The sequence below is a fragment of the Dasypus novemcinctus genome, chromosome 13 (genome assembly GCF_030445035.2).
Source record: "Dasypus novemcinctus isolate mDasNov1 chromosome 13, mDasNov1.1.hap2, whole genome shotgun sequence".
NCBI classification, from domain to species: domain Eukaryota; kingdom Metazoa; phylum Chordata; class Mammalia; order Cingulata; family Dasypodidae; genus Dasypus; species Dasypus novemcinctus.
The window spans coordinates 43,253,535-43,278,746 of NC_080685.1; the positions used below are offsets into that span (position 1 = coordinate 43,253,535).

The 25,212-nt window shown below is 43.9% G+C and overlaps 1 protein-coding gene across 2 annotated transcripts; it reads left to right on the forward strand.

Moving 5' to 3' along the window:
* MGST3 (microsomal glutathione S-transferase 3) lies at positions 1-24,957 on the forward strand. Of its 2 annotated transcripts, none has more exons than XM_058310053.2 (6): positions 1-103; positions 19,205-19,325; positions 20,349-20,422; positions 21,333-21,390; positions 23,551-23,623; positions 24,710-24,957. In XM_058310053.2, the coding sequence occupies exons 2-6, from the start codon at positions 19,209-19,211 to the stop codon at positions 24,844-24,846; spliced, it is 459 nt and encodes a 152-aa protein (XP_058166036.1). In that variant the 5' UTR covers positions 1-103; positions 19,205-19,208; the 3' UTR covers positions 24,847-24,957. The 2 variants fall into 2 exon arrangements, with proteins under 2 accessions (XP_058166036.1, XP_058166037.1); XM_058310054.2 differs by lacking the exon at positions 1-103 and adding an exon at positions 414-503.
* Positions 24,958-25,212: the final 255 nt, after the last annotated feature.

Sequence of the window (25,212 nt, forward strand, 5' to 3'; positions counted from 1 at the left end):
TGGCGGGGCTCCGCCCCGCTCCGCCCTACCCCAGGCCCGGGGCGCCGCACCCACACTGCGCTGCGCCGCTGCGGTCTGCACCGGTAGAGCCAAGGTGATCCAGGTGAGTGCCGGTACTGCGACAGCAAGCAGAGCCGACCCTCCGGGGCGTGTCAGCTCACCACTCCTGCGCTGAGCATCACCCATATCCCGGACGCCCGGAGCTGAACAGGGGCTCGCTCTCTTTCCCCCTTCTGATCTGGAGATTTGCTTTTTGCCTTTCCCTCCCTTTTGCCCTCCACTTGCTGTGCATCCTCCCCGCACCGGATGGAGTGGGTTTCGAGTGCCTAAGCGGAGCCGGGCCTTGCTATCAGTAGCACAGGGAGAGTCTCAAGGTCATCCCTTCCTCGGTTCCTTCCTTTCCTCCACTCCCTCCTCCTCTCTCAGGTCTGTGCAGTCAGGGAGCTCCCTATTCCTGCCTTTTGGAGCCCACCAGACCGTGCCAACAGCAAGTCGGTGCAAAGGTTAGAAGGGAGGGGCGCTGAAGGGGTAGTAGGCTGCGCAGGCCTAATCGCTAACGACGGTTTCTAAAGTGCCTGGGAGCGCCGCGCCCGGTACGGTCGTCAGTGTTGCTAGGAACCTTTGGGGACAGCCTCAGAGGGAATTGTGTTTGTTTTCCTCTGATGGGTCAGTTCCTTCCGCCTCCTTAGAGCCTGAGACGCCGCAAGGGGATCTTTATTTAAGGCCCTACCTTGGTTTTTAGAGAATTTTCAACTTTATCTGGTGTCGCTGTAGGGAGGCCACGGCGACAGCGGAGGGGCAGCTGCAGGGTGGTGGTAGAGACTGTAGGCTCCCTGGTGAGTCAGTCCCTGAAGTTGTGGCTTCCGCAAATACTTTCCTTGGGAATCACGAGTTTTCTAGCTACATTGTAGTTTAAGGGATAAGCAAGTAGAAAAGGTTCAAAGGGAAGAGTAGAGGTGAGAGGGTGGGTAGGAAAGGAGGGGCTGAGGCTATAAACCCTTATTGGCGGGGAGGGCGGGGTGGGGGGGAAGAGTCCTGGCAGGGAAGGACATTTACTGCTCTGCGAATGTGTGGTTCCTTTAGGTACTGGGGGCATAGGTGTGGTTATGTGGAATTTCTGCAGATTTTGGATTCCTGTGTGTGGGAGCTGGAGCAAAGGCTTCTCTTTGGAAATCTGTAGATCACCCGGAGGCTGCAGTTTGGGGAAAGCACCCAAGGTTATTGGTCAGAGTTACAGGCTGTTTTATTTCAGTGAATTTAGTAATGAGGACATATTATCAGTGACACGGGATCGAGAATGTTAGTTCTGGGAAGCGGACCTGAGCCAAGGGATAGGGCGACCGCCTACCACATGGGAGGTCCACAGTTCAAACCCCCGGCCTCCTTGACCCGTGTGGAGCTGGCCCATGCGCAGTGCTGATGCGTGCAAGGAGTGCCGTGCCACGCAGGGGTGTCCCCCGCATAGGGGAGCCCCACGCGCAAGGAGTGCACCCCATAAGGAGAGCCGCCCAGCGCGAAAGAAAGTGCAGCCTGCCCAGGAATGGCGCCGCACACACAGAGAGCTGACGCAACAAAAAGAAACACAGATTCCGGGTGCCGCTGATAAGGATAGACGGGGTCACAGAAGAACACACACAGCGAATGGACACAGAGAGCAGACAACTTGGGAGGGCGGGGAGAGGAAGGGGAAAGAAATAAAAAATAAATATTTTTTTAAAAAAAGAATGTTAGTTCTCACAGGAGTTAAATTTAAAACTAAGATCTGAAGGGCAAATGTTTTCACCCCTGGGAAGACGTCTTTTAAGCTTTTCCTCCTGACACAATGTTACAGAAATAGAAAACTTTGTCAAGCAATGTTTTTTTGAACCAATGTTACTATTATATAAAATGGTAGTGATACTGTGGTCAGCATTAGAAACTGCTTTCCAAGGGCTTCCTTAATTTAAGAAACAAAACTGAGGAAGGGCAGACTTCCTCCTTATTTAGACTTTCTCTTGCTGGCCTAGACTTCTGAGGAGGCACAATCCAGAAAGGGACTCTCCTGACCTGGAGAGTAACAGAGAAGGAACATAGAGAAGGAACATACATAGAAGAAAGTCATTACCCCTTATCCAGAGAAATGCTGAAAAAGCTCCCAGAGCCGACTGGAATGAGGTGGATGACAAATCAGTCTGTCAAACAGCAATTTAGGGGAGGGGAGAATGGGGAAAGGCTGCTTACTAGATATGAGGGTTTCCTTTTGGGTTGCTGAAAATATTCTAAATTAGATAGTGGTGATGGTTGTACAACATTGTGAATGTACTAAATGCTCCTGAATTGTATGCTTTTTAAAAAGTTATTTAGGATCTACTTTATATATATATATATATATATCTTATTTAAATAATTGTTCCCTAGATTTATAGTTAATATTCTGAATCTACATTCATAAACCATTGCAGGCCACAATTGATATTGAGCCATTTAGCAGACTTAAGCAATTTTTGTCTAGAGGATTATACAGCTACTGTTTTTGCAAGTGAATTCATTAATGCTACTTATGAGCACACCATTCTCTTGAACAGGGAGAAATTAGCAGTTTGCATCAGGCAGCTTATTGCTAAGTAAAATAAAATTTCTCATTGAGTTTCCCCTACAATCTCTTACTGTGTCTACAATACTTTAAGGATTTCAGCATTGGAATCATACCTACCTCTGTTCCCCTCTCAGTTCCTTCTTAAGTTGACCTGATTTTTAACTGGAATTTGGATTCCAAGATTTTGCTGTCTTGGTTCACTCTTTTTTTTTTTTCCTTAAAAGTGATATTTTCTTTCTCCAGCTTAAGAAATGCAAATGATTGTGTTACAGCTTCATTCTAAGTACAGTCAGGCATGGACGAGTCAGACCCCTATTTCAGGCAGGAGCCAGCAGCCTGGGCGGTTCCTTCATTCAGGCTGGCTGGTACCCTCGCAGGGATGCAGCATCTGCTAAGAATTAACCGCAGTCTGCCTGCATATCCTGTGATGGAAAATCCAAGTAGTGTCAATGTGACTCATTCGAGATCTTTTCACTCTCCTCGGGAGTCGTGGCTTAGTTTTTCTGTAGCCCTAGTTTCCTGTATAATGCCAGTCAATGCACATTGATATAGGAATAGTGATGTAGCCTAAAATGGAGTATCCATTTTGTATTGGTTTGCTCCTTGAAAGATTGGAGGATGTTTTTTCTTTCCTATAATTGCTACTCTTTTGTCATACTGCAGTGCTGAAACTCATTAAAAATAAAATATTTCTTTTTGGACCTTTACAAATTATTTTTCTTCCAATTAAAAATATCCCAGACTTTTATTAGTCTTAGGCTTGAAGTTAATTATTAGCTCTCTATTCTTGTTAATATATTTTATACTTGGGAGAGGGTCTAAGAGGGTGGAGGGAGGGATGGCAATGTTTCAAAAGAGGTGGTATGTGATCAAACTTCCTCCTCTCCAAACCCATTGAGAGGCAGTATAGCCAAAATGAAAACATAGACTCTGGGGAGCCAGACTGCCTGGGTGTGTGTGAATCCAGACTTTGTTCTGTGATAGCTGTGTGACCTTGGGCAAGGTACTAACCTCTCTGATGCTCGGTTTCCTCATCTGCAAAACAGGGATCCTGTGAGGATTTAAATGATTTATTATTGGTAAAATGATTAAACCAATGTTTGACATGTAGTAAATGATATATTTGTCAATAATAACTATTAATAAAAATAATTACTACTTCCTGCCACCCTACTTCTTTGTCATTACCCTCAGACACACTGGTCTCCTTTCTCTTCTTTATGCAAGTCATGCCCTTTTGTGCCTCCAGGCCTTGGCACTTACTGTTTTCTCTGCCGGTGCTGTCTGCCTCACATCGCTGTCATTGTCCTTCAGGGCACTCATCCCCATCTGTTACTCTGTTTTGGTCTTCTTTTGTTATTGCTTACCCCAACCTGACTCTAGATTCTGGGGGGTCAGGACCTTCCTTCTCAGTCTTGCTTCCCATCATAGCCCAGCTCCTAGATTGACACACAGCCATCAGTAGGGGGTAAGTGAAAAATTAACCCAAGGAAATACTGAAGGAGGTGGTAAGGGTGAATTTGGGACCATTTCATTTAGGTAAAGTGGTTTGTCCTGTATTGAGCTTATCAGGTGGAATTCATTTAATTAACTGTTACGAGTTACCGTCCTTTTGGCCCTGTATGCCATTGTTCTCCATTCTCCTCTCTGCCCTCTGAGTATTATTTCTGAATTGGAAAATAACCCGCAGGCTGCCCCTGAGGACCCCTTCTCCTGGGAAGCTCAGCTCCAGACTGCCCCGCCTGGCTCCTCTGGCCCGGGCTTCGAGGTCAGGAGGCGGCATGTCAAGGACCTCTCACCCGAGGAGCCTTGTGCAACCAGAATCTGTGTGGGAATGTTTGTCATTGGAGACTTGGATTTGCACTTTCTTTTTACAAGTCTAGTGTTCTTAGATTCCTGAAGGATAGAATTGCCAGTTTTCCCCAGGGAAGTTTTAGTTCCATTGCACCATCGATGTCCACTGCCTTTTCATACAGAAGTCAGACTTCAGAGAGAAAGAGTGCAGGAATTTTGCTTATTTTGGCCTTAACAGGGTTTGTGTCAGTTCAAGCTTGTCCCACATAACCAGGGACTATTCACTTGGACTTGAGCAATGTAATGATCGTTCCCTCCCCCCACTCCCAGGCAGGGCAGTGCTGTATTAAACGATTGTTTTCAATACTGACCATTCACCAAAGTGTTGGATTCAAAATGACAGAATGTGGCTGTTTAACTGTAAAGCTGAATATATTTGGATGTTAGCATGTTTCTCTCTTAAAGGGTCAGACCTGAATTTGTAGTTATATCCACTTTACAAATATTCTGTCCACAGTATAGATTAGGAATTGAAGAATATGAGGTACTGGGATTAAAGAAGCAACAGGAAAAGACCCACTTTATGACCTACCTGCTGCTGTTCACCTTACTTGAGTTAATAATCAGACTCTGGATAAGTAATACCATTCTTATTCAACTAAATTTTCATTGTGCAGTGCAATTAACTGTGTGTGTGTGGGGGGTACTTTTCACAGTCTCGGTTTTTATTCCTTCTCTTAAACTTCCATGTACTCCTTTTTAAATCCAGCTGTCATTTGAAATGTTGACATTCAAACTGATTTTATCATCTGTTTAATGTTGAACTAGAACTGGCATTTTGAATATGTAAGATGGACCTAAAGAAATCTGTGACTCTCCATTTTCTCTCCCATCATGGAAACAAGAAATTGCTCTTCTGTTGCTTCCCTCCATGTGCTTACATTTCTCCATTGAGCTTTATGTGGGCTCAGGAAGCTCAGCCGCCCTACCTGGTGATAATGTTGAGGTTTGCCCTTTGTGGAAATATTTGACGGCAGAAGTGAGATTGGACAGCTTCCCAGGGGCACTTAAAGCAGGCAGAGTAGACCCCCAGAGCCACCTCTGATGTTTCTGAACCCTCACCTGGTGTTTGGGACTCGGGGAACTCTATCTGGTCTGACCAGACCAGTCCTTTACAATACCATCATTGTGTGTTACTCTCATTAAAAATCTTGATTTTTGTCATGTAAGACAAGGAACCCTATGTAAGGAGATTGGATTAAGAGCACAGCAGCCAATTAACTAGAGATTTTAATGAAACTTTGGGCGATGGCTCCAAGTTGACCTGTAAGTAGTTTATCACTGTCCCTTTTCTGTGTGCAGGATGAAAGACAATAGCTGAGAAATGGCAGTACAACTTGAGGAGAGAGATATTGCAAATGAAAGTGGGGGTTACCATTGTCCGTCCTGGCTTTTATTCATTTTTGGAGGTGCAGAAAGAGATGAAAGGCAGATTCCTTTTTCCTTTAAAAATCTATTTAATTTTCATTTAGTAAAAGGTCATAGATATTCAGTCATAAAAAGGAATGAAGTCCTGATACATGTGGCAACAAGGAAGACTTCATATTGAGTGAAATAAGCCAGACACAAAAGGACAAATATTGTGTGATCTCCCTGGTGGAACAATTAGAATAAGCAAACTCAAGAACCAGAATCTAGAATTTAAGTTACCAGGGAATGGGGTAAGGATCAGGAATGAAAAGTTAAGGTTCATATGTACAGGGTTCCTATTTGGAATGCTGGAAATGTTTTGGTAATGGAGGGTGGTGATAGCACAAAATTAACAGCACTGAATTATGTATCTGAATATGATTAAAAGGAGAAATGTTAGATTGTATATATGGTAATGGAATAATTTTTTTTTTAATTCATATAACTACACAATACAGTGAACTGTAAGTTAAACCATGGAGTTTAACTAATACGATTTTTAAAATGTACTATCATCAATTGTAACAAATGTTCCACACCAATGCAATGTGGTGATGGGGTGGTATATGGGAATCCTATATTTTGTGCATAATTGTTCTGTAAACCCACAACTTCTCTAATAAAGGGGGGAAATGTAGACAATTCCAATAAAAAAAAAAAAAAAAAAAAGACGACTCATAGTACGATGGCTCAGAAATGATCAGTTATTTGAAGCAAGTGCCCAAATCCATAGAACCCACTTTGTGCTCTGTTTGTGCATTGCTGGTTGTGCCCTAGGGAACTTCTTTTGGGCAGCCGAGAGTGACTGGGTAAGTAGCAAAGGAGAGCTTTTAAGGAAGTTTTCTGGTTCAGCCTTGTTGTAACTGAAGGAACTCCTGTTCCAGTGAGATAACGCAGATGGTGGCTGAAGCAGGAATTGGCGGAAGGGTTGAGTAAAGCTTTGGCACCAAAGTAGTTATGTTCTCAAGAGACTGTCTGTAAAATTCTTAGAGGAGAGTACCTTAGTCAAATATTATGTTAAAACTCATTGCCAACCTAGGAACTAGAATGGAGCATATCTTCCGGGGTTTGTCCAGCATTGCCTCATTTTAATCCAAGTTTGATCACTTCTAAAGCAAGACTTTGAAATGGTGTCTGGTGGCCTTTATTTATTCCCAACCCCCCCTCCCCCCGCCCCCAGTTGTCTGCTCTCTGTGTCAATTCGCTGTGTCGCTGTGTGTTCTTCTGTGACCACTTCTATCCTTATCAGCGGCACCAGGAATCTGTGTTTCCTTTTGTTGCGTCATCTTGTTGTGTCAGCTCTCTGCGTGTGCGGCGCCATTCTTGGGCAGGCTGCACTTTCTTTTGCGCTGGGCGGCTCTCCTTACGGGGCACACTTCTTGCACATGGGGCTCCCCTTTGCGGGGGGACACCCCTGCGTGGCAGGGCACTCCTTGCACGCATCAGCACTGCGCATGGGCCTGCTCCACACGGGTCAGGAAGGCCCAGGGTTTGAACCGCGGACTTCCCATGTGGTAGACGGATGCCCTATACAATGGGCCAAGTCCGCTTCCCTGGTGGCCTTCTTAAAACCCACTGGGGGGAAGCAGATTTGGCTTAACCTATAGAGCATCCACCTACCACATGGGAGGTCCAGGGTTCAATTCCCAGAGCCTCCTGACCCGTGTGGTGAGCTGGCCCACGTGCAGAGCTGATACACGCAAGGAGTGCCCTGCCACACAGGGGTGTCCCCTGCATAGGGGAGCCCCACGCACAAGGAGTACACCCCTCAAGAAGAGCTGCCCCGTGCAAAAAAAGCACAGCCTGCCCTGGAGTGGCGCGATACACACAGAGAGCTGACACAGCAAGATGACGCAGCCAAAAGAGACACAGATTCCTGGTGATGCTGACAAGAATATAAGTGGACACAGAAGAACACACAGCAAATGGACACAGAGAGCAAGCAACGGGGGGCGGAGGGGAGGCGGAGGGGGGAGGAAGAAGGGGAGAGAAATAAATTTAAAAATAAAACTTAAAAAAAAAAAACCACGGGGTATCCACTGACTCTGTCTGTACTGAAGAGTTATAGTCCTGGATGCTGTTCCGTCCACCCAAACCTTTCCCCCAAACCACCCAAACACCAGACCTCAAGGCCACTGGTGTTCTCCTGGTCTTCCTGTGAAGGACACCACAGCCTGGGCCTTCTCTGCTGCCCAGAGACCCCATAACCCCATCTGCTTCGGACTACTGTTCCCAGTTTCCTTCCCCAACCTCATATGTCCTCAAAAGAGGCATTGTTTGGGTAGTAAAAAAACTAGTTTGAAGAAAGCTACGAATAGATGTGCTGTTTTGTTGTGTTTTTTAAAAGATTTATTTTGTTTATTTATTTCTCCCTACCCTATCGTTGTTTGCACTTGATGTGTCTGTTGTCTTCCTCGTTTCTTTGAGAGGCACTGGGACCCAAACCCAGGACCTCCAATATGGGAGGGAGACACCTAATTGCTTGAGCTACCTCCATTCCCTGCTTTGTTGTGTCTCTCATTGTGTTTTTCTTCTTGTGTCTCTTGTTGCATCACATTTTCACATCAGCTTGCTACACCTGCTCATCGCGCCAGCTCACGGTCTTCCCCAGGAGGCACTGGGAACCAAACCAGGGTAGACAGGAGCTCAATGGCTTGAGCCACATCTGCTTCCCATGGTTTTGTTTAAAAAAAGAGAAAAAAAATAGTGTGGAAGTAATTAAGTTTCTAAAGAATTCTGAAAAAAGACATTTGCGAAAAACCTACAGCTGATACCACACTTAACAGTAAAAGACTGAATACTTTCCCCCAAGGATCAAGACCAGGATGTCCACACTCTGACCACTTCTATTCAACATTGTACTGGAGTTTCTAGCGAGGGCAGACAGGCAAGAAAAAGAAATAAAAGCCATCTACGCTGGATAGGAAGAAGTGAAACAGTCTTTATTTGCAGAAGACTTGAGCCTGAACTGAAAGCACCCATGAGGGCTGGATCTAGCTGTTTGCTCACCAGGGCTCTCTTGTCCCCTGACTCTGGCCCTCACCGTCTGCCTGGACTGGAGGCCCATGGTGCCGCTCCTGTAATTCCCCTAAGCCGGGCCTTTGCAGACGTGTTTCTCCTCATTGCTCACTATGCTGGGGACGGAGGGGCTCTAACTCCTGGGGAAGGAGCAAACCCTGCAGCATGGTCCAGTACTGTGCCCGTCTGTCTGCATTCAAAACCCAGCTGCACCTGCTGTGTGACCTTAGGCACGTTACTTAGCTTCACTTCGCCTCCATTTCCTCATCTGTGAAACAGTGATGATTATAGTCACTACCACATAGGGCTGTTGTGAAGATTGAGTGTTAATTGATGTCGGTTCATTCTCAGTGCCTGGTGTATGAGAAGCATTCCATATGTTGTAGTTGTTCAACATGTAGTAGTTTCTCATTTTGTTCTTTCTGCCTGATGGGGTAAAAATGCCTTGAGTTAAGTGGAAGTTTATTCGATCCCTAATTGGGCCTTTCATTTGAAGTCATATTGCTGGCCATTCACAATTTGAGGTAGCCCCAATCCATGGTATTGGAAGTGCTAGTCTCCAGAGGTCAGCCTGTGACCCCTGATGATCACTTTTGAAAGCTAAGAAGCCTTTGGTGACATCACTTTGGTGACTCACTTGGTGACATCGGGTGAGTGGCTGTGACTGTGTAAGGAGGTCCGGGACCCCAAGGGCTGTCAGAGGTTAGAATCACAAGATAAAGTATCAGAAGATACTGTGCCTCATACTTACGAGATTTGAGTCCTCTGTTAAAGCTAAAAGAAGACACCAGTCTCCAGGCAGGCACACCCTCAGTGTGTAATTGGGAAGGATTTAGTGGCAGCTTGCTCTGCAAAACCACCCCTGGGTCTTGACAGCCCCCTTGTATTCTCAGTGTGCTGAAGGAGAAGGGTCTCCTTGGAAGCCTCTGCGGATATTGGCAGAATACAGATGACCAGGACAAGACTATACCTGTGATTTTGAATCAGATAAAATCGCCTTGTGCAGATTTTATTTTTTTGCATAGGACAGTGGTTCTTAAAGTGTGGGCCCTGACCCACATCACCTATGAACTTATTAGAGAGGTAGATTTTCACCCCGCCTAAGACCTACTAAACTCTGGGGTGGGGTGTGTATTAAGAAGCTCTCCAGGAAGCAGATGTAGCTCAAGGGATAGAGCTTCTGCCTACCATATGGGAGGACCTGGGTTCAATTTCAGGTCCCTCCTGGTGAAAAAGAAGAGAAAGCATGCCCGTGTGGCAAGCCAGTGCCCACACGAATGCCAGCATGGTGAGCCAGTGCCCCGCACAAGTGAGTCACGCAGCAAGATGATGATGCATCAGGGGAGAGACAAGGAGAGAGCTGAGGTGGGGTGCAGCAGAGGCCAGGAACTGAGGTGGCACAATTGACAGGGAACTTCTGTCCCCCTCAGAGGTCTTCAGGATCAAATCCCAGTGAATCCTAGAGGACAGAAAATGAGAAGAGAAGACAAAACAGACAGCAAAAACAGCAGGGCGGGAGGAGGGGAAAAGGGAGAAATAATTAATCTTTTTTAAAAAAGAAGCTCTCCAGGTAATTTTGATACCACCAAAGTTTAAGAACCACTGACCTAGAGCATAATCAGTGGCTTTCGATTGAGTTTCTGTCTTGATGCAAGTTACTATAAAAAAAAATGTAGGGGAACGGATGTAGCTTGGTTGATCAACCTGCTTCCCTTGTACGAGGTCCTGGGTTCAATCCCCAGTACCTCCTTTAAAAAAATGTAATAAGTAGGAGACATATTTGTCCTCAAAGAGCATACAGCCATTTGCAGGTGTATAGCTTTCATTGATGAGTGTTCAAGTGCATGGTATAATAGCTAACTGAATGAAACAAGTATGCAAAAATTCAAAAGGAGAGCCTGTGGCCCACGAGGATCAGGAGAGGCTGCCTGGAGAAAGAAGGAGGGCTCGCACTGGCTCTGATGGCAGCGTGTAGTTTACTGAAGGAAGGGAAATAGAACAGTGGAGTAAATTTAGGTGGGACTGCACCAGAGGTATTGCCTCACAGCCCCTTGTGTCTTAACCCCAACACATGGGCTTTCACCATCTACTTTTCCCCTAAAACCCGGCCATCACGGGGGCCATCTCACCACAGCCAAGAGCGTTTTCTTAGTCGTTCATGCATTTTGGCAGAGGGGACCACTTCTTCCATTTTGGAGCTCTTTCTTGCCCTTACTTTTAGGTTGTGCACTGCTGTGTGCCTCTTCATACCTTGAAATTTAGGGAGAAGAAGGAAATGCTGTTACACAGCTTATAAAGCCTCTCTCATAAGCTGTCCTGCTCTCTGACCTTATCTCCTACCTGCCCCACCACGCTATGGTCCAGCCAAGCTGGCTTTCTTAATGCCCCTTCGGTATGCCAGGCTTTTTCTCACCTTGGGCCTTTGTACTTGCTGTTCTATTTCTCGTTCAAGTGTCAGTGCAAATATTGCCCTACAGAGAAGCCTTCTGGGATGATCCTGATAGTTACCCCACCCAGGCTCTCTCTACACCATTGTCCTGTATTTTCTCCATAATGGTTATCACTTTCTGTAGTTGCTTTTGATTTGCACAACTGTTCTCAGTATCCCATCATTCGAATGTCAGCACCTCTGTCTCATTCACTCACTGCTCCACCCCGTGGACCTAAACAGTGCCTGGCATATAATAAGAGCTTTCTATATTGTGTTTGAATAAATGAATTATGTGTTCTTAGACTTATTATGCTATCCATGCTATGAAATTAACTCCCTTTTGAAATCTAAGTAGACCAGCCTTTGCCTAATTTTTAATCCATTTAAAACAGTATCAGAACTAATTTCTAAGAAGGAACACATTGTTGATTTGAAGAAAAATCAATGTCTCCTCATTTATGAAGTGTTACATATATGGACAGACATGTACACTTGCCAGCAATTACAATGTGTCTTAATATTTGTATCCATGTTTATTAAGTGTTCATACCAGCACCTGGTATGAATGAGTTTATCTCATTTAATTTCCCAAACTACCCTGTGAAGTAAGGCAGTGTTCAATATTTATCTTTTTGTGATAAATATTTGCTCATTCTGGAAATTTCAGAAAAGTATAAAGGAAAATCTTCTCTAATCTAGCCATCTAAAAATAACTATGATTTTTATACTTTTTCGTGTAATTGATAGAACTAAGATTACACTGTATATACACCTTTTTTTCTATTTTTTTCCCCACCTATATGCCATATAGTAAGCCCGTTTCCATATCTTTGGCTTCCATGCAGACCATTTTTCATTGTTGTGTAATATTCTATTTTACCCATATTATTTAACTGGTCTTCTATTCTTAGACATCTGCACCATTTCTGTTTTTGCTATTATAAACAGTTCTGATGTGAATAACTTTAAATCAAATCTTAGATTTCTTATTATTGCCTCAGAATGGATTCTGGTAGAATTAATGAGCCAAAGTTATAAATGTTGTAAAAACTATTTCCTATTGCCAGATTGTCCTTCAGATGATTCCATTTTACTCTTCCCCCAAGAGTGTGTAATAGTGCAAACTCTAGGTACTTTTTTTTTTTTAAGATTTATTTTTTTATTTATTTTTCTCCCCTTCACCCCCACCCTCCCCCCCACACCCACACCCTCCCCAGTTGTCTGCTCTCTGTTTCCATTTGTTGTATGTTCTTCTGTGACTGCTTCTATCCTTATCAGCGGCACCGGGAATCTGTGTTTCTTTTTGCTGCATCATCTTCTTGTGTCAGCTCTCTGTGTGCGGCACCATTCCTGGGCAGGCTGCACTTCCTTTCACACTGGGCGGCTCTCCTTATGGGGCACACTCCTTGCAGGTGAGGCTCCCCTACGTGGGGGACACCCCTGTGTGGCAGGGCACTCCTTGCATGCATCAACACTGCGCATGGGCCAGCTCCACACCGGTCAAGGAGGCCCAGGATTTGAACCGCAGACCTCCCATGTGGTAGACAGACGCCCTATCCATTGGGCCAAGTCTGCTTCCCAGCTAGGTACTTTTAACTGACCTTATTATCACATGGTAGAGGATTTCAACTCATCAGTGTTCATTTACAGAACTAATACATGATTAAACTGGATAACTGCATGATATAAATGTTATATATGTCCAAATGAGTTGTAAAGTCATCTATACCCAAATTGAAAGGACTCGGACTGTGTGCTGTCTGGCACCATGTAGAAGACAAAGCATGGGCAGAGTCCCCACCCCCAAGGACCTTAATCTTGTGGGGTTGATAAAAGCTTTGCTGGTGTGTCTTGGGAGCAGCCCAAATGAGTTGCTTATGCCAGAAGGTTATGTGCCAGTTATCAGCCTCTCAAGCCTGTCCCCCTGAAGCTATCTGCTGGCTGTGGGGCTGACACAACCTCGGGTGTGGCCATAGCTGCCTGAGGTGTGGCCGCTGTGGACTGGACGGCGCCCCCTTCCATGTGCATTCGCTGCACACACCAAGGCCAATCTCTAAGGGTTGGAAGCAACCATCTCTTTGCCTGGAAGTCAGTGGAAAACAAGGATTCAGCAATTGAGAAAGTTTAATGAGTGAATTACCATTTTTCAGTTACCCGTGGGATTTATGTTTTCAGCAGCTGTTGGTAACAAAGCTTTTCTCTGTGTTCTGTACTCCTCTCTGTCAACTAATTCATACATCCAGTTGCTTCCATCATTTCAGAAGCTGCTCTTGAGGAAAGGAAAGGAAATTCAGGCTGATTAAGTGCATATGCTATGCCAGGCACTGGGCCAGGGGAGGAACATTATCTCAGTATTCTGAATATTCTTATTCAGTTGGGGACTTGTTCCTGAAAGCCACCCGGGGCCGCAGTTCACTACATTTCTTTCACCAGCATCTTCTGAGCACACACTCTGTGCTTGGTTAGGAGGACACCAGACAAGCGGTCCCTCTCTTTCTGTTTTAGCACTGATCAGCAGCTCTTTCTGTTTTAGCACGGATCACACCAGCCGGGAAGTGCAGGTTGCTATGGGCTTACAAAGCTGGACTCTTCACCCAGTGGGAGTAGGAGACCGTCTGCAGGGAGAGCATCCCACAGACATTTCCACACTTTGCTCCTGCCCTGACACAGGTGTGTCCAGCTGATCCCACAGGAAGAGCCTCAGAGTCCTCCTTCTGCCCAGCAGTCCCACTGTCCCCTCAGCTGGTCGTGCAGTCCTTTGCAGACCACATGCTCTACTAGCGCTGGGCTCTGGGCCCCTCCTTACTGTAAATTCTCTGCCCTTTAAACTACTTAATTGTTCCTGGCTCTGCCTCCCTCTGTCCCACACACAAATCCCTTTTCCTTCAATAAAGATTGCAAAGTGTGAGGTAAGTAACTTTCACTAGGATGTGATGTGAATATGTAATGCATTTACACTTCAGAAGAGGAGCTCAGTAGTTATTATTAATTTCTAATTGTAGATTTTTTATTAGAGAGGTTGTGGGTTTACAGAAAAATATTGCATAAAATACAGGTTTCCCATATACCACCCTATTATTAATACTATGCATTGTGGTACATTTGTTGCAATTGATGAAAGCACATTTTTATAACTTTATTATTAACTATAATTATTCGTTTAGCCTAGGGTTCAGAATTTGTATTGTACAGTTCTGTGGATTTTTAAATAAATCTTATTTATTTATTTCTCCCCATCCCTTTGTTGTTTACATGCACTGTGTCTGTTCATCTTCCTTGCTTCTTTAGGAGGCACTGGGAACTGAACCCGGGACCTCCATTGTGGGAGGGAGGCTCCTAATCACTTGAGCCACCTCTGTACCCTACTTTGTTGCATCTCTCATCATGTTTTCCTTTTTGTGTCTCTTGTTGCATCATCTTGTGTGTCAGCTTGCCACGCCTGCCCATCACACCAGCTAGCTGTCTTCTTTAGGAGGCACCAGGAACCAAACCTGGGACCTCCCATGTGGTAGGCAGGAGCTCAGTCACTCGAGCCACATCCACTTCCCTCTGTGGATTTTTAAAAAAATTTTATTCTAGCAATGCATATACTAAAATTTCCCTTTAACTATATTCAAATATGTAATCCAATGCTGTTAATTACATCCACAATGCGATGCTACCATCACCAGCATCATTTACCAAAACTTTTCCATCATCCCAAGTAGAAGCTCTACATTTTAAGCCTTAACTCCCTATTCCCTACCCCCATCCCATCCCCTCATAACTTATATTCTAGATTCTGATTCTGTGAGTTCACTTACTCTAATTATTTCCTATCAGTGAGATTATACAATATTTGTCCTGTTGTGTCTGGCTTATTTCATCCAGCATGACATCTTCAAGGTTCATCCATATTGTCACATGAATCAGAATGTCATTCCTTTTAATGGCTGGTTAATATTCCACTGTATGTATATGCCATGTTTTGTTTATTCATTCATCAGCTGATGGATACTTGGGCCACTTCCATCTTTTGGCAGTTGTACCTTGAGGTACAAATAGCTGCTCAAGTCCCTGCATCCAATTCTTTGGGATATATGCCTAGAAGTAGGATTGCTGAGTCATATAGCAGTTTTACTTTTTGAGGTACCATGAAACTGCACCATCCTACCGTGCTACCAGCAGCAAATGAGTTCCCATTTTCCCGCATCCTCTCCAACACTTGTAATTTTCCATTTTTTTAAATAGTAGCCATTCTAGTGAGTGTATCTAATTGTAGATTTTTGAACAATTGCTGTCCTAAGAGTTCCTTGCCTGCTGTAGAAACATCTACTCGAGACACTTTTCTGTTTTGCCATCTGACTTCCTCTAACCGAAGCCCTCACAAGTCAGAAAAACAGAGGTCGACCACCAGGCCCCCAGATTCTAAAGTTGGCCTGTGGTAGCTGGAGCATTGTTGGAAGAATTCTAGAACTTGTTCTGGTCTTAGCTCTACCTTCACCAAGCAGTTAATTTAGCTGAGCCTCCATGTCCTTTTCTGTAAAAGAGAATTAACGGGATTTTTGTGACCATTGAAAGTGAAATGAGAGAAGCAGATGTGGCTCAAGCAATTGGGCTCCTGCCTACCACACGGGAGGCCCGGGTTCAGTTCCTGGTGCCTCTGAGGGAAGACGAGCAAGACAATGAGCTGATGCAATGGGCTGGTGCAGTGAGCTGACGCAACAAGATGACGCAACAAGAGACACACAAGGAAAACATAATAGGAGACACAACAAAACAGGGAGTGGAGATGGCTCAAAAGATTGGGCCCCTCCGTCCCACATGGTAGGTACCAGGTTTGGTTCTCTGGGCCTCCTGAAAAAAGAAGAGCAGCACACAGCAAACAGACACAGCAAATGCAAACAAGGGGTGAGGAGAAATGGATGATTAAAATCAATCTTTAAAAAATAAAAATAAGAAACCAAAAGTGAAATGGAAAATGCTGCACAAATGCCAGGGAGCTAGGCCTTCTAACCCCAGACTCTTTTGATTTGCAAACTGAGACGGAAACATACTTCATTTATGTCCTTAAACTGGCAGCTTCTGACAGAGCTAGAGGCAGTTTCATTTTATTTTTTTTTTTATTTTTATTTTTTTTTAGGATTTTTAAAAAAATTAATTTATTGAAGTATATCACTCATACATAAACATACCTAAATAATAAGTGGATAGTAATAATTGTGAACTTACAAAACAAATAAATATAACATCATACAGGACTCTCATAACTCACCCTACCACCAAAACCTTGCACTGTTGTTAAACCTTTTTAAATAATAATTAAAGAGCATTGTCAAAATATCACTATTAACCAAAGTATTTTCCCCCAACCACCCTATTATTACTAACTTTATATCATTTATATATGAACATACATAAACAATTAAGTGTATAGTATAAGTTGTGAACTTACAAAGCAAACACGCACATGTGCAGAAGTCCCAAACAACACCCTTCTATCAACACGCCACACTGTGGTGGAACTTTTGTTACAGATAAGATAATATCATCTGATTGTTACCACATCCATAGTGTACATTTGGCTCACATTTTCCATACGAGGCAGTTTCATTTTAGATGGCCTGTTTGGCTGAACTGTTTTGAACTCTCCAAGGATGTGGGATGGGTTGGAAGGCTCAGTCATTTTTACTTCACAGAGATGTTCAGAATCCCCTTTCAATTCCACTTAAAAATTTAAAGCTGAACTAAGGGGTCAAAGCATTTTTCTCAAGTACGTACTTGTTTTAGCTTTCTCCTCTAGATGATCTTCTAAACCTTGGAAGCTACTAATTTAAAAGAGAGTGAGGCAGAGAAGGTTGGAGCCAAAGAGAGTCTCCTTGTTCTCTGCAGTCACGCCAGTGGGGTCCAGGGTAAGCTGACCTGGAGGCGGCTCCTGGGCTGAGTCCTGGGCGTCCCCACTGCTGCCCTCCTTCCCCCACTTGGAGGGCAGGTGGACGTGCCTCCACAGAGCACCTTCTGTTGAAGAATTTAGAGGGGGAAAAAGGAGGAGACTTACTGTGGGCCTTGCTAAGTTTCACAGATGTGCATCCATGGTGTGGGGCGGAGGCAGATTTTCAGGACTTCAGCCCCAAATGTTAATTAAGCTGCTTGCCTGCCCCAAATTCCATTTTGAGAAAAGTGCTTTGACTCCATAGTCAGTTCAGTACTAAATTTTTAAGTAAGTTGGAATTGAAAGGGGATTTGGGAACTAAATGAATCTGAATTTGAATCCCAGATACGGCGCTTTTCTATTTTACACCGTGGGAACATGAACCTCTGGGCATTTCTTTGGAAACCCGTCTTGCTGAGTTGGTTAGAAGCTAGCAAAAACCTTCTGGAGTAGGGTAATCCTAGATGTACAACAGAGAGCAAAGGTGGACAGAACCTCAGGGGTGGAAATGAACCAAAGGCAGAACTCTGGCAGGAGCGGCCTCCTGCCTTGGGCGTGATGGGCAATCAGTTACAGCCTGTTGAACTTTGTAGCTGTTTCTTTGGTTCCTGCCATGTCCGGGCCCTTCTTCCCTCTGCTTAAAGCTCCCTCTTCCCAAAGCTCAAAGAATGGAGGAGCAGTGCTAATTTACCCTGAGATCTGAGAGCGTCCTCCCACCTCTGAGATTTGGTCTCCTGATGCCCCACCTGTTTGTTTCCTTCCCTCTTCTTTCCTTCTGGGGTAGGACAAGAGTTAAAATAGATCATTCACCATGGCTGACCTCTGGGAGATGAGCTGCAATGAGCATTATACCCAAATATTTTATTATGAAAATAATCAAACAGTCAGAAAAGTTGAAAGAATTGTACAGTGAATATCCATATAGCTACCACCTAGGTTCTCCAATTAACAATTTGCTATATTGGTTTATAGATTCGCTTTTTGATGCATTTCAAAAGAAGCTGCAGACATCAGAACATTCATGGGGCTAGTTCTGAAGTGTTGATTTAATGACAATGTGGGCTCCCCAAGAGCTGCCCCAACCTGCTATCTTGGTGGCCAGATGTGCTCCAGGGCCATGTTTGGCGTTCAGAACGCGTGAGCTGGGCCTCTCACTGCCTGTGTAATGTGCCTGCTGCTTGTGCAGCACACACCCCGGGACCGAGGGAGGCCTCAAGGTCCCTGCCCTCACAGAGTCCCCCATGCCAGCCAACCAACCAACAAATAAAACCTGGCATTATTGTGTATATACTGTGTTCTCTGCAGTTTTCCCTTTTTTTAAAAAAATATTTTGTCATATTAAATATTTTTTCCAAAATGTGATTTTAACAGCTATTTCATTCAATAACAATGGCAACAGCAATGATATAGATGGATTACATGTACGTAATGTTGATTAAAAGAACCTAGGCACAAAAGAGAGCATACAATGTGATTGTGTACTTTTCTATGTGTGTATTGTACTTGAATCACTTTTTTTACAAAGGAGTTTTATTTCTTTATTTATTGAAGCAGTTGTAGGTTTACAGAAAAATCATGCAGAAAATAAAAGAGTTCTCATATACAACCCCCACCCCACCCCCATTATTTACACCTTGAATTAGTATGGGACATTTGTTATAGTTGGTGAAAGAATATTATTAGACTTTGACTATTAACTATTATCCATGGTTTACATTGGGTTTGCTGTGTTTGTTTGTTTTCTAGTAACATATATCCAACCTAAAATTTTCCCCTTTGAACCACATTTGATGGTAGCACAACACTGTGAATGTAATTAACAGCACTGAATTATACTTGAATTATTTTTTGTTCTGTTTATGATAGCAATACCTCTGAGATACATCAGATTTACTCATATCCCCTTTTATCTGTATGTGTTCGTGTGCTGGTAGTAAGGGATGCTGTTCTTTAAGACCTCATATGCTTGGGTGCTGAATCCCCCGTGGTGTCTTTTCTTCCACAGCAAGATGGCCATCCTCTCTAAGGAATACGGTTTCGTGGTTCTGACTGGTGCTGCCAGCTTCATAATGGTAGCTCATCTGGCCATCAACGTGGCCAAGGCCCGCAAGAAGTACAAGGTAGAGGTGAGTGGAAGCACAAGCTGGTGCTTTTGTACGCTTGTCGGGGAGCCACAGGCTTATCCAAAAGCTTCTTTTCAGTCATGGAGGAGGAGGTGAGGAGCTGGTCAGTGGTGACTGTTTCAGGATAGTACCTGTTAGAAAGTCTGCCCCTTTCAGGCAGGAAAGAGACAAGTAGAGTGCCCTGCTGGGTACTAGTTTCCATTTTACTGTGTCTCTTCTGTGGAAAGCAAGGGGGTGTTGGAATTAGAACAGTGTGCTTTGGGGCTGGAGCTATTTGCTAGGAAGAGTGGTATTTTCTGGAGAAAGTTAAGTAGTAGCATTCTTTCCTGGTGTGCCACTTAAAAAAATGATTTTGTAAGGTGGTTTTCCTGTTTTCTAAGTGGAGAAGAAATATGTAGTGCTCAGATTAGTCTGGGCTTGGACATTTGACATAGGGAGGAGGTCTATAAATTCTTCCTTTAGATTTGGCTCCTCTAAGAGGGATAATTACTGAAGTTGTCCCTGATGAACAATTTTAAATGTCTATTTCTGTTTAGGAACTTATAATTAGACTTCCTCTCTAGAGACTCTTAAAGTTTTCATTCCTAATTTCTTTGTTTTTTTAATGGACACTTCCATTAACAGTCTCACACACTCAGTTTCTGTGCTCCCATTAAGGGAAATCTTAACAGTATGTGGTATTTGATGACTCTTGGGAAGGAGCCATTTCCCAACTGGGTCTCTCTAATGCATCTGTAATCCAGCATGGATGGCATAACAATGAAAAGCCCTGGGTTTGGCACAAGCTGCCTCTGTCCCTTGTATAAGTGTGGTATGCATAATCATATTACTGAATATTGTTCAGGAACAGATTAAATCTGCCTCTGAGTATTGAGACCCTTGTCACTGTAAATATTTAAGCAGGAATCGAATGATCATTGACTGAAGGTTCTTTGGAATAGATTATCTTTAAGGTTGATTCTAATGCTCCACACTGAATGCCATTCTTGGCCATTTGGACTAACATCATGTCCTTTGTTTTAACAGTATCCTACCATGTACAGCACGGACCCAGAAAATGGGCACCTCTTCAACTGCATTCAGCGAGCTCACCAGAACACGTGAGTGCTGGCCAACTCTGCAGAGCAGGTGTTTTCTGTCCAACACCTAAGCCATGGTGCACTAGTGCTCTGTATTTGCTGAGTAATAATGAGGTTCCCAATCGTGAGCACCTCAGTAAAAGTATCATACAAATCATGTTGGGAAGCGGACTTGGCCCAGTGGATAGGGAGTCCGCCTACCACATGAGAGGTCCCCGGTTCAAACCCCGAGCCTCCTTGACCCGTGTGGAGCTGGCCCATGTGCAGTGGTGATGCGTGCAAGGAGTGCCATGCCACACGGGGGTGTCCCCGCATAGGGGAGCCCCACGCACAAGGAGTGCACCCCGTAAGGAGAACCACCCAGCGTGAAAGAAAGCGCAGCCTGCCCAGGAATGGCACCGCACGCATGAAGAGCTGACCTAAACAAAAAGAAACACAGATAAGGATAGAAGTGATTACAGAAGAACACAGAGAGCTGACAACTGGTGGCGGGTGGCAGGGGGGGCAGAATAAATAAAAAAATTTAAAAAATTAAAAAAAAAAAACATCATGTATATGAGGAGATTAAATACTATACAAAACTGAGAGTTGTTAGAAAGGTGGGATTCTGATAACCTTTTCAAAAATCTCTTTAACGTGGCATTGTCCTTCTGCAATATTTGCAGCATATCCTTTCTACACTAATGGTGCATCTCCCAGCCCAGGGAGTGGAGAGGCTTTGAGCTCTTTAAGGAAACACACTTGGATTCGCCAGGGCCTTCCTCATCAGTTTGTTAGATTTGAGGTCCCTTGACTTAACCTGTTCTGAGTTATCTCTAATCCCTTGCAACACAAAAGAGGGTAGACCTTAATGTTTATTTTACTCTCGGGCTCTTAGTTCAACATAAGCACACTTAAATGGGACTTTTTTTTTTTTTTCTATCTATTTCAGGTTAGAAGTGTATCCTCCCTTCTTATTTTTTCTAGCTGTTGGAGGTGTTTACCACCCGGTAAGTTCTTCCAGTGGGTTTCCATATGTTATTCATATATATATATATATATATACACACACACACACACACGCACATATATTTATACACACACACATATATATACTTTTTTTTTTTAAAGAACTCAATATATTATATTTGACTTTAGTTCCCTAAGCTACTATCAGGGAGGGAAGAAGGGAATGAACATTTAGCAAATGTCTTCAGTGTCTAGGTACCATGTATTTAATGAGATTTCATACAGTTACTTTTTACAAATTCTTTAAAGTAGGTAGCATTTTCCCCATTTTTTTCACTGTTATAATTTTCATAGGGTCTAAATAGCTAGAGAGTAGAATCAGCAGAGTTTTACCTCAGGACTCTCGAGTCCAGTCAGTTCATGTCTGTGAGAGTTTTTATTTGCCACATTCATTCATTTGCAAATGTTTAGTGATTTTACTGGGGGTTACAACATCGAATAAAACAGGCAAAGAAACCAGGTCTCATGGAGCTTTCCTTTTAGTTGAGGGTCACCAACGAAAAGCAAGATAATGATGTAATATGCTAGAGGGAGAAGTGCCACTGAGGGGAACTAAGTAGGTAAGGGGGGACGGGTGTGCTGGGGCAGGGGACAGTTTTGAATAGGCTCACTGGGGAGGGGCTTGCTGAGCAGGTGACAATTAAGAAAAACTCCAAAGCTGAGGAAGCAGGTACTGCAGATGTCGCTAGCATCTTCCAGAGAGAAGAGCAAGAGCAAAGGCCCTGAGACGGGAGCCTACCTGACCTGCCTGGATAGCATGAGGAAGGCCACCTGGCTGCAGTGGAGTGAGGGGAGGAGAAAGAACAGGAGCCAAGGGCAGTACAGTAATGGGGGCAGACCACGGGGCAGTGCAGGCCGCTGTAGCCCTGTGGGCTAGAGATCTAGTCTTCACTTGGACCTATCTAAATAAAGCAGGTTCATCTGGTTCTAAGCCTTTTATAACCTCCTGGTCGTAGTCGAATAGCCTTGAGTTTTTGTTTTAAGTTGCCAGAAAGGCACATCTGTAGCTCAAGACCTTAAAATCCTGTATTTTCTCAAGGAAACATCAGCTGCTCTCCTATTACTTAGATAATATGCTTCTTCCAAAGCCTCTAAAGAGCTCGGTTTCTAGCCAGTGACTGGTCCTCAGTCAGCCTGAATAACTTGGGTCTTGCTGAATGAGGCCTCACATCACCTCATGTCCACCCCGAACTCCATAGCCATCCCACTCCCCTAGATCCCACTCCTAATGCTCAGTTCTTAAGACTACCAAGAACTACTCAGAGAACAAGCACCCAACTTTTGTTCCTAGGTTGAAAGTAATTATACATTACTATAAATACCCTAGCAGGAGGCTTACAGTTTGTACATAGTGACTTTAGGGACTGGGGCTTTTATTTTTGGTTATTTCATGCTCCTACTGATATTTAACTTTACCCAAAGTCAACTACACAAACAAAATCCTTAAAGGAACTGGAAAATCACTTGGGAAATGTTTCATGTACTCACTTTGTTACTCTTCCCTTACTGGTTTTGACAAAAGTGATCATTCCAGGATGGGACCCAAATGGATGTTTTCATCTTGCATAAGTTTCTGCACTCTCACCTTAAGGGTGCTAGAGACAGAAGACTTCTCCTGCCAAGACCCCAAATTCCTGGGCTCACTTTCTAGTGGAGTCCCACACCAATGCAGGGTGCAGCGTAGGCTGCTTAGAGCCCCCATTCTGGTGAATAAACTCTCTGGAAGTAAGGCAGCTGGAGTCTGCAGCAAGTATCATGTGTGGGCCTCTTCGAGCCAGGAGGGCTTTCCTCTAGTCCTGACTTTTGTCAGCGTCCTCTTCTGGCTAACCCTCAGAATCCTGGGCTTGCCTCTCTCTCTTGTGCTCCAGCACTTTGGGCTCTCCAGGACAACCCGAGAGCTTCCCTCTAACTCACCTGTGTAGAAAGCCAGTACTCATCTTGAGGTTCAAGAGCAGTTAGAAGAATCAGAGTTTTGTTTTTCCCAACTGGAAATAATTCTACCCTAACTTTGGTGGGGAGTATTTTGTCATATCCATGAAACAATTAACTTTTTGCTAAAACATTGCATAATCAACCCTAGGTGTTATTAAAGGTTTGCATGTTTCTTTAATGCAAATAATAATGTCGCCTTTTTATTTTAGCGTATAGTTTCTGGTTTGGGCTTGGCTTGGATTGTTGGACGAGTTCTCTATGCTTATGGCTATTACACGGGGGGTAAGTATACATTGACATCTGCCAAGGAAACTAATTTAAAATCTTATGCTACTATATTTGTGGAAATAAAGCAGCTTGATAATTAGGTAGTTCTAATATTTTCTTTCTTTTGCTAACCTTCAAGTAGTAACAAAACTTATTGAGCATTTTCTATGTGCCAATTGTTGTCCTAGGAACTTTGCATAAGCTATTTAACCTTACAACAATTTTATCATATAATATTATGCCATAATATAGATAAGGAAAATGAAACTCAGGAAAATGAAGGTTCAAGGTCACAGAGCCACTAAATATAAGACTGGCAGCCTGATTCTGGAGCCTGTCCTCCTAATCCCTACTTGAAAAGAGAAGATGGGAAGCAGACTTGGCCCAGTTGTTAGGGCATCTGCCTACCACATGGGAGGTCCACGGCTCAAACCCTGGGCCTCCTTGACCCGTGTGGAGCTGGCCCATGTGCAGTGCTGATGCGCGCAAGGAGTGCCGTGCCACGCAGGGCTGTCCCCATGTAGGGGAGCCCCACACACAAGGAGTGCGCCCCGTAAAGAGAGCCGCCCAGCACGAAAGAAAGTTCAGCCTGCCCAGGAATGGCGCTGCACACACGGAGAGCTGACACAAGATGACACAACAAAAAGAAACACAGATTCCCATGCCGCTGACAACAACAGAAGCGGACAAAGAAGAACACGCAGCAAATAGACACAGACACAGAGAACAGACAACGGGGGAGGGGGGATAAAAAAAAATAATTAATTAAAAAAAGAAAAAAGAGAAAAGAAGAGCCTATTAGGAAGAAAGACTTTTTGCTGTTCTTACTTTGAGGACAAGTATAATATTCCCTTCCAAAGTGTCCTAGAGCAGTGACTCTAATTACTATCCCATAAGTTTCTAAGATCCAGCAGTACTATTTGTGACAAATTATATGCAGAATGTGACATACTGACAGCTTTAGGCTCAAGAGTTGGTTAACCTCTTAGTATCAGAAATCTAATGTCGAGTCTCAAGTGCCTTGATGTAAGACTTGTAGATGTTGAAAGCATCTTAATTCTGGAGCATCCCCAGTAACTTCTTCTCCCTCTTCTTTTTCAGAACCCAGCAAGCGCAGTCGAGGAGCCCTGGGATCCATTGCCCTCATGGGCTTGATGGGCACTACTGTATGCTCTGCCTTCCAGCATCTCGGTTGGGTAAAAACTGGCTTAGGCAGTGGGTCCAAATGCTGCCACTGAAGAATTATAGAAGCTTTAAAAAACTCATTCATTTTGAATGACTTACCTTAATTTCCCATTATTTTTTTTTTAAGATAATAAAACCTATCTGGCATCAGCCTCATACCTAAACCTCCTGGCTCCATGGCTTCTTTTTTATTTTGAGTCTCTGTCTCAGATAACTAGCCTGTCCCTTTCAGGTGAGAGAGGAGCCATGGGCATTGAGTAGCCCTCCTCACCCTGCGAGTGGACACTTAGTATGTGAAATCGGGAAAAAGTCTAATTGTGGTAATACAGTCATGGTCACGCCACAGCAGTGAAAAATTAGGGCTGAAGGAAGGAAAGTCTTTCCATTGTATTTAGGATATAATATTAATCTTATCACTT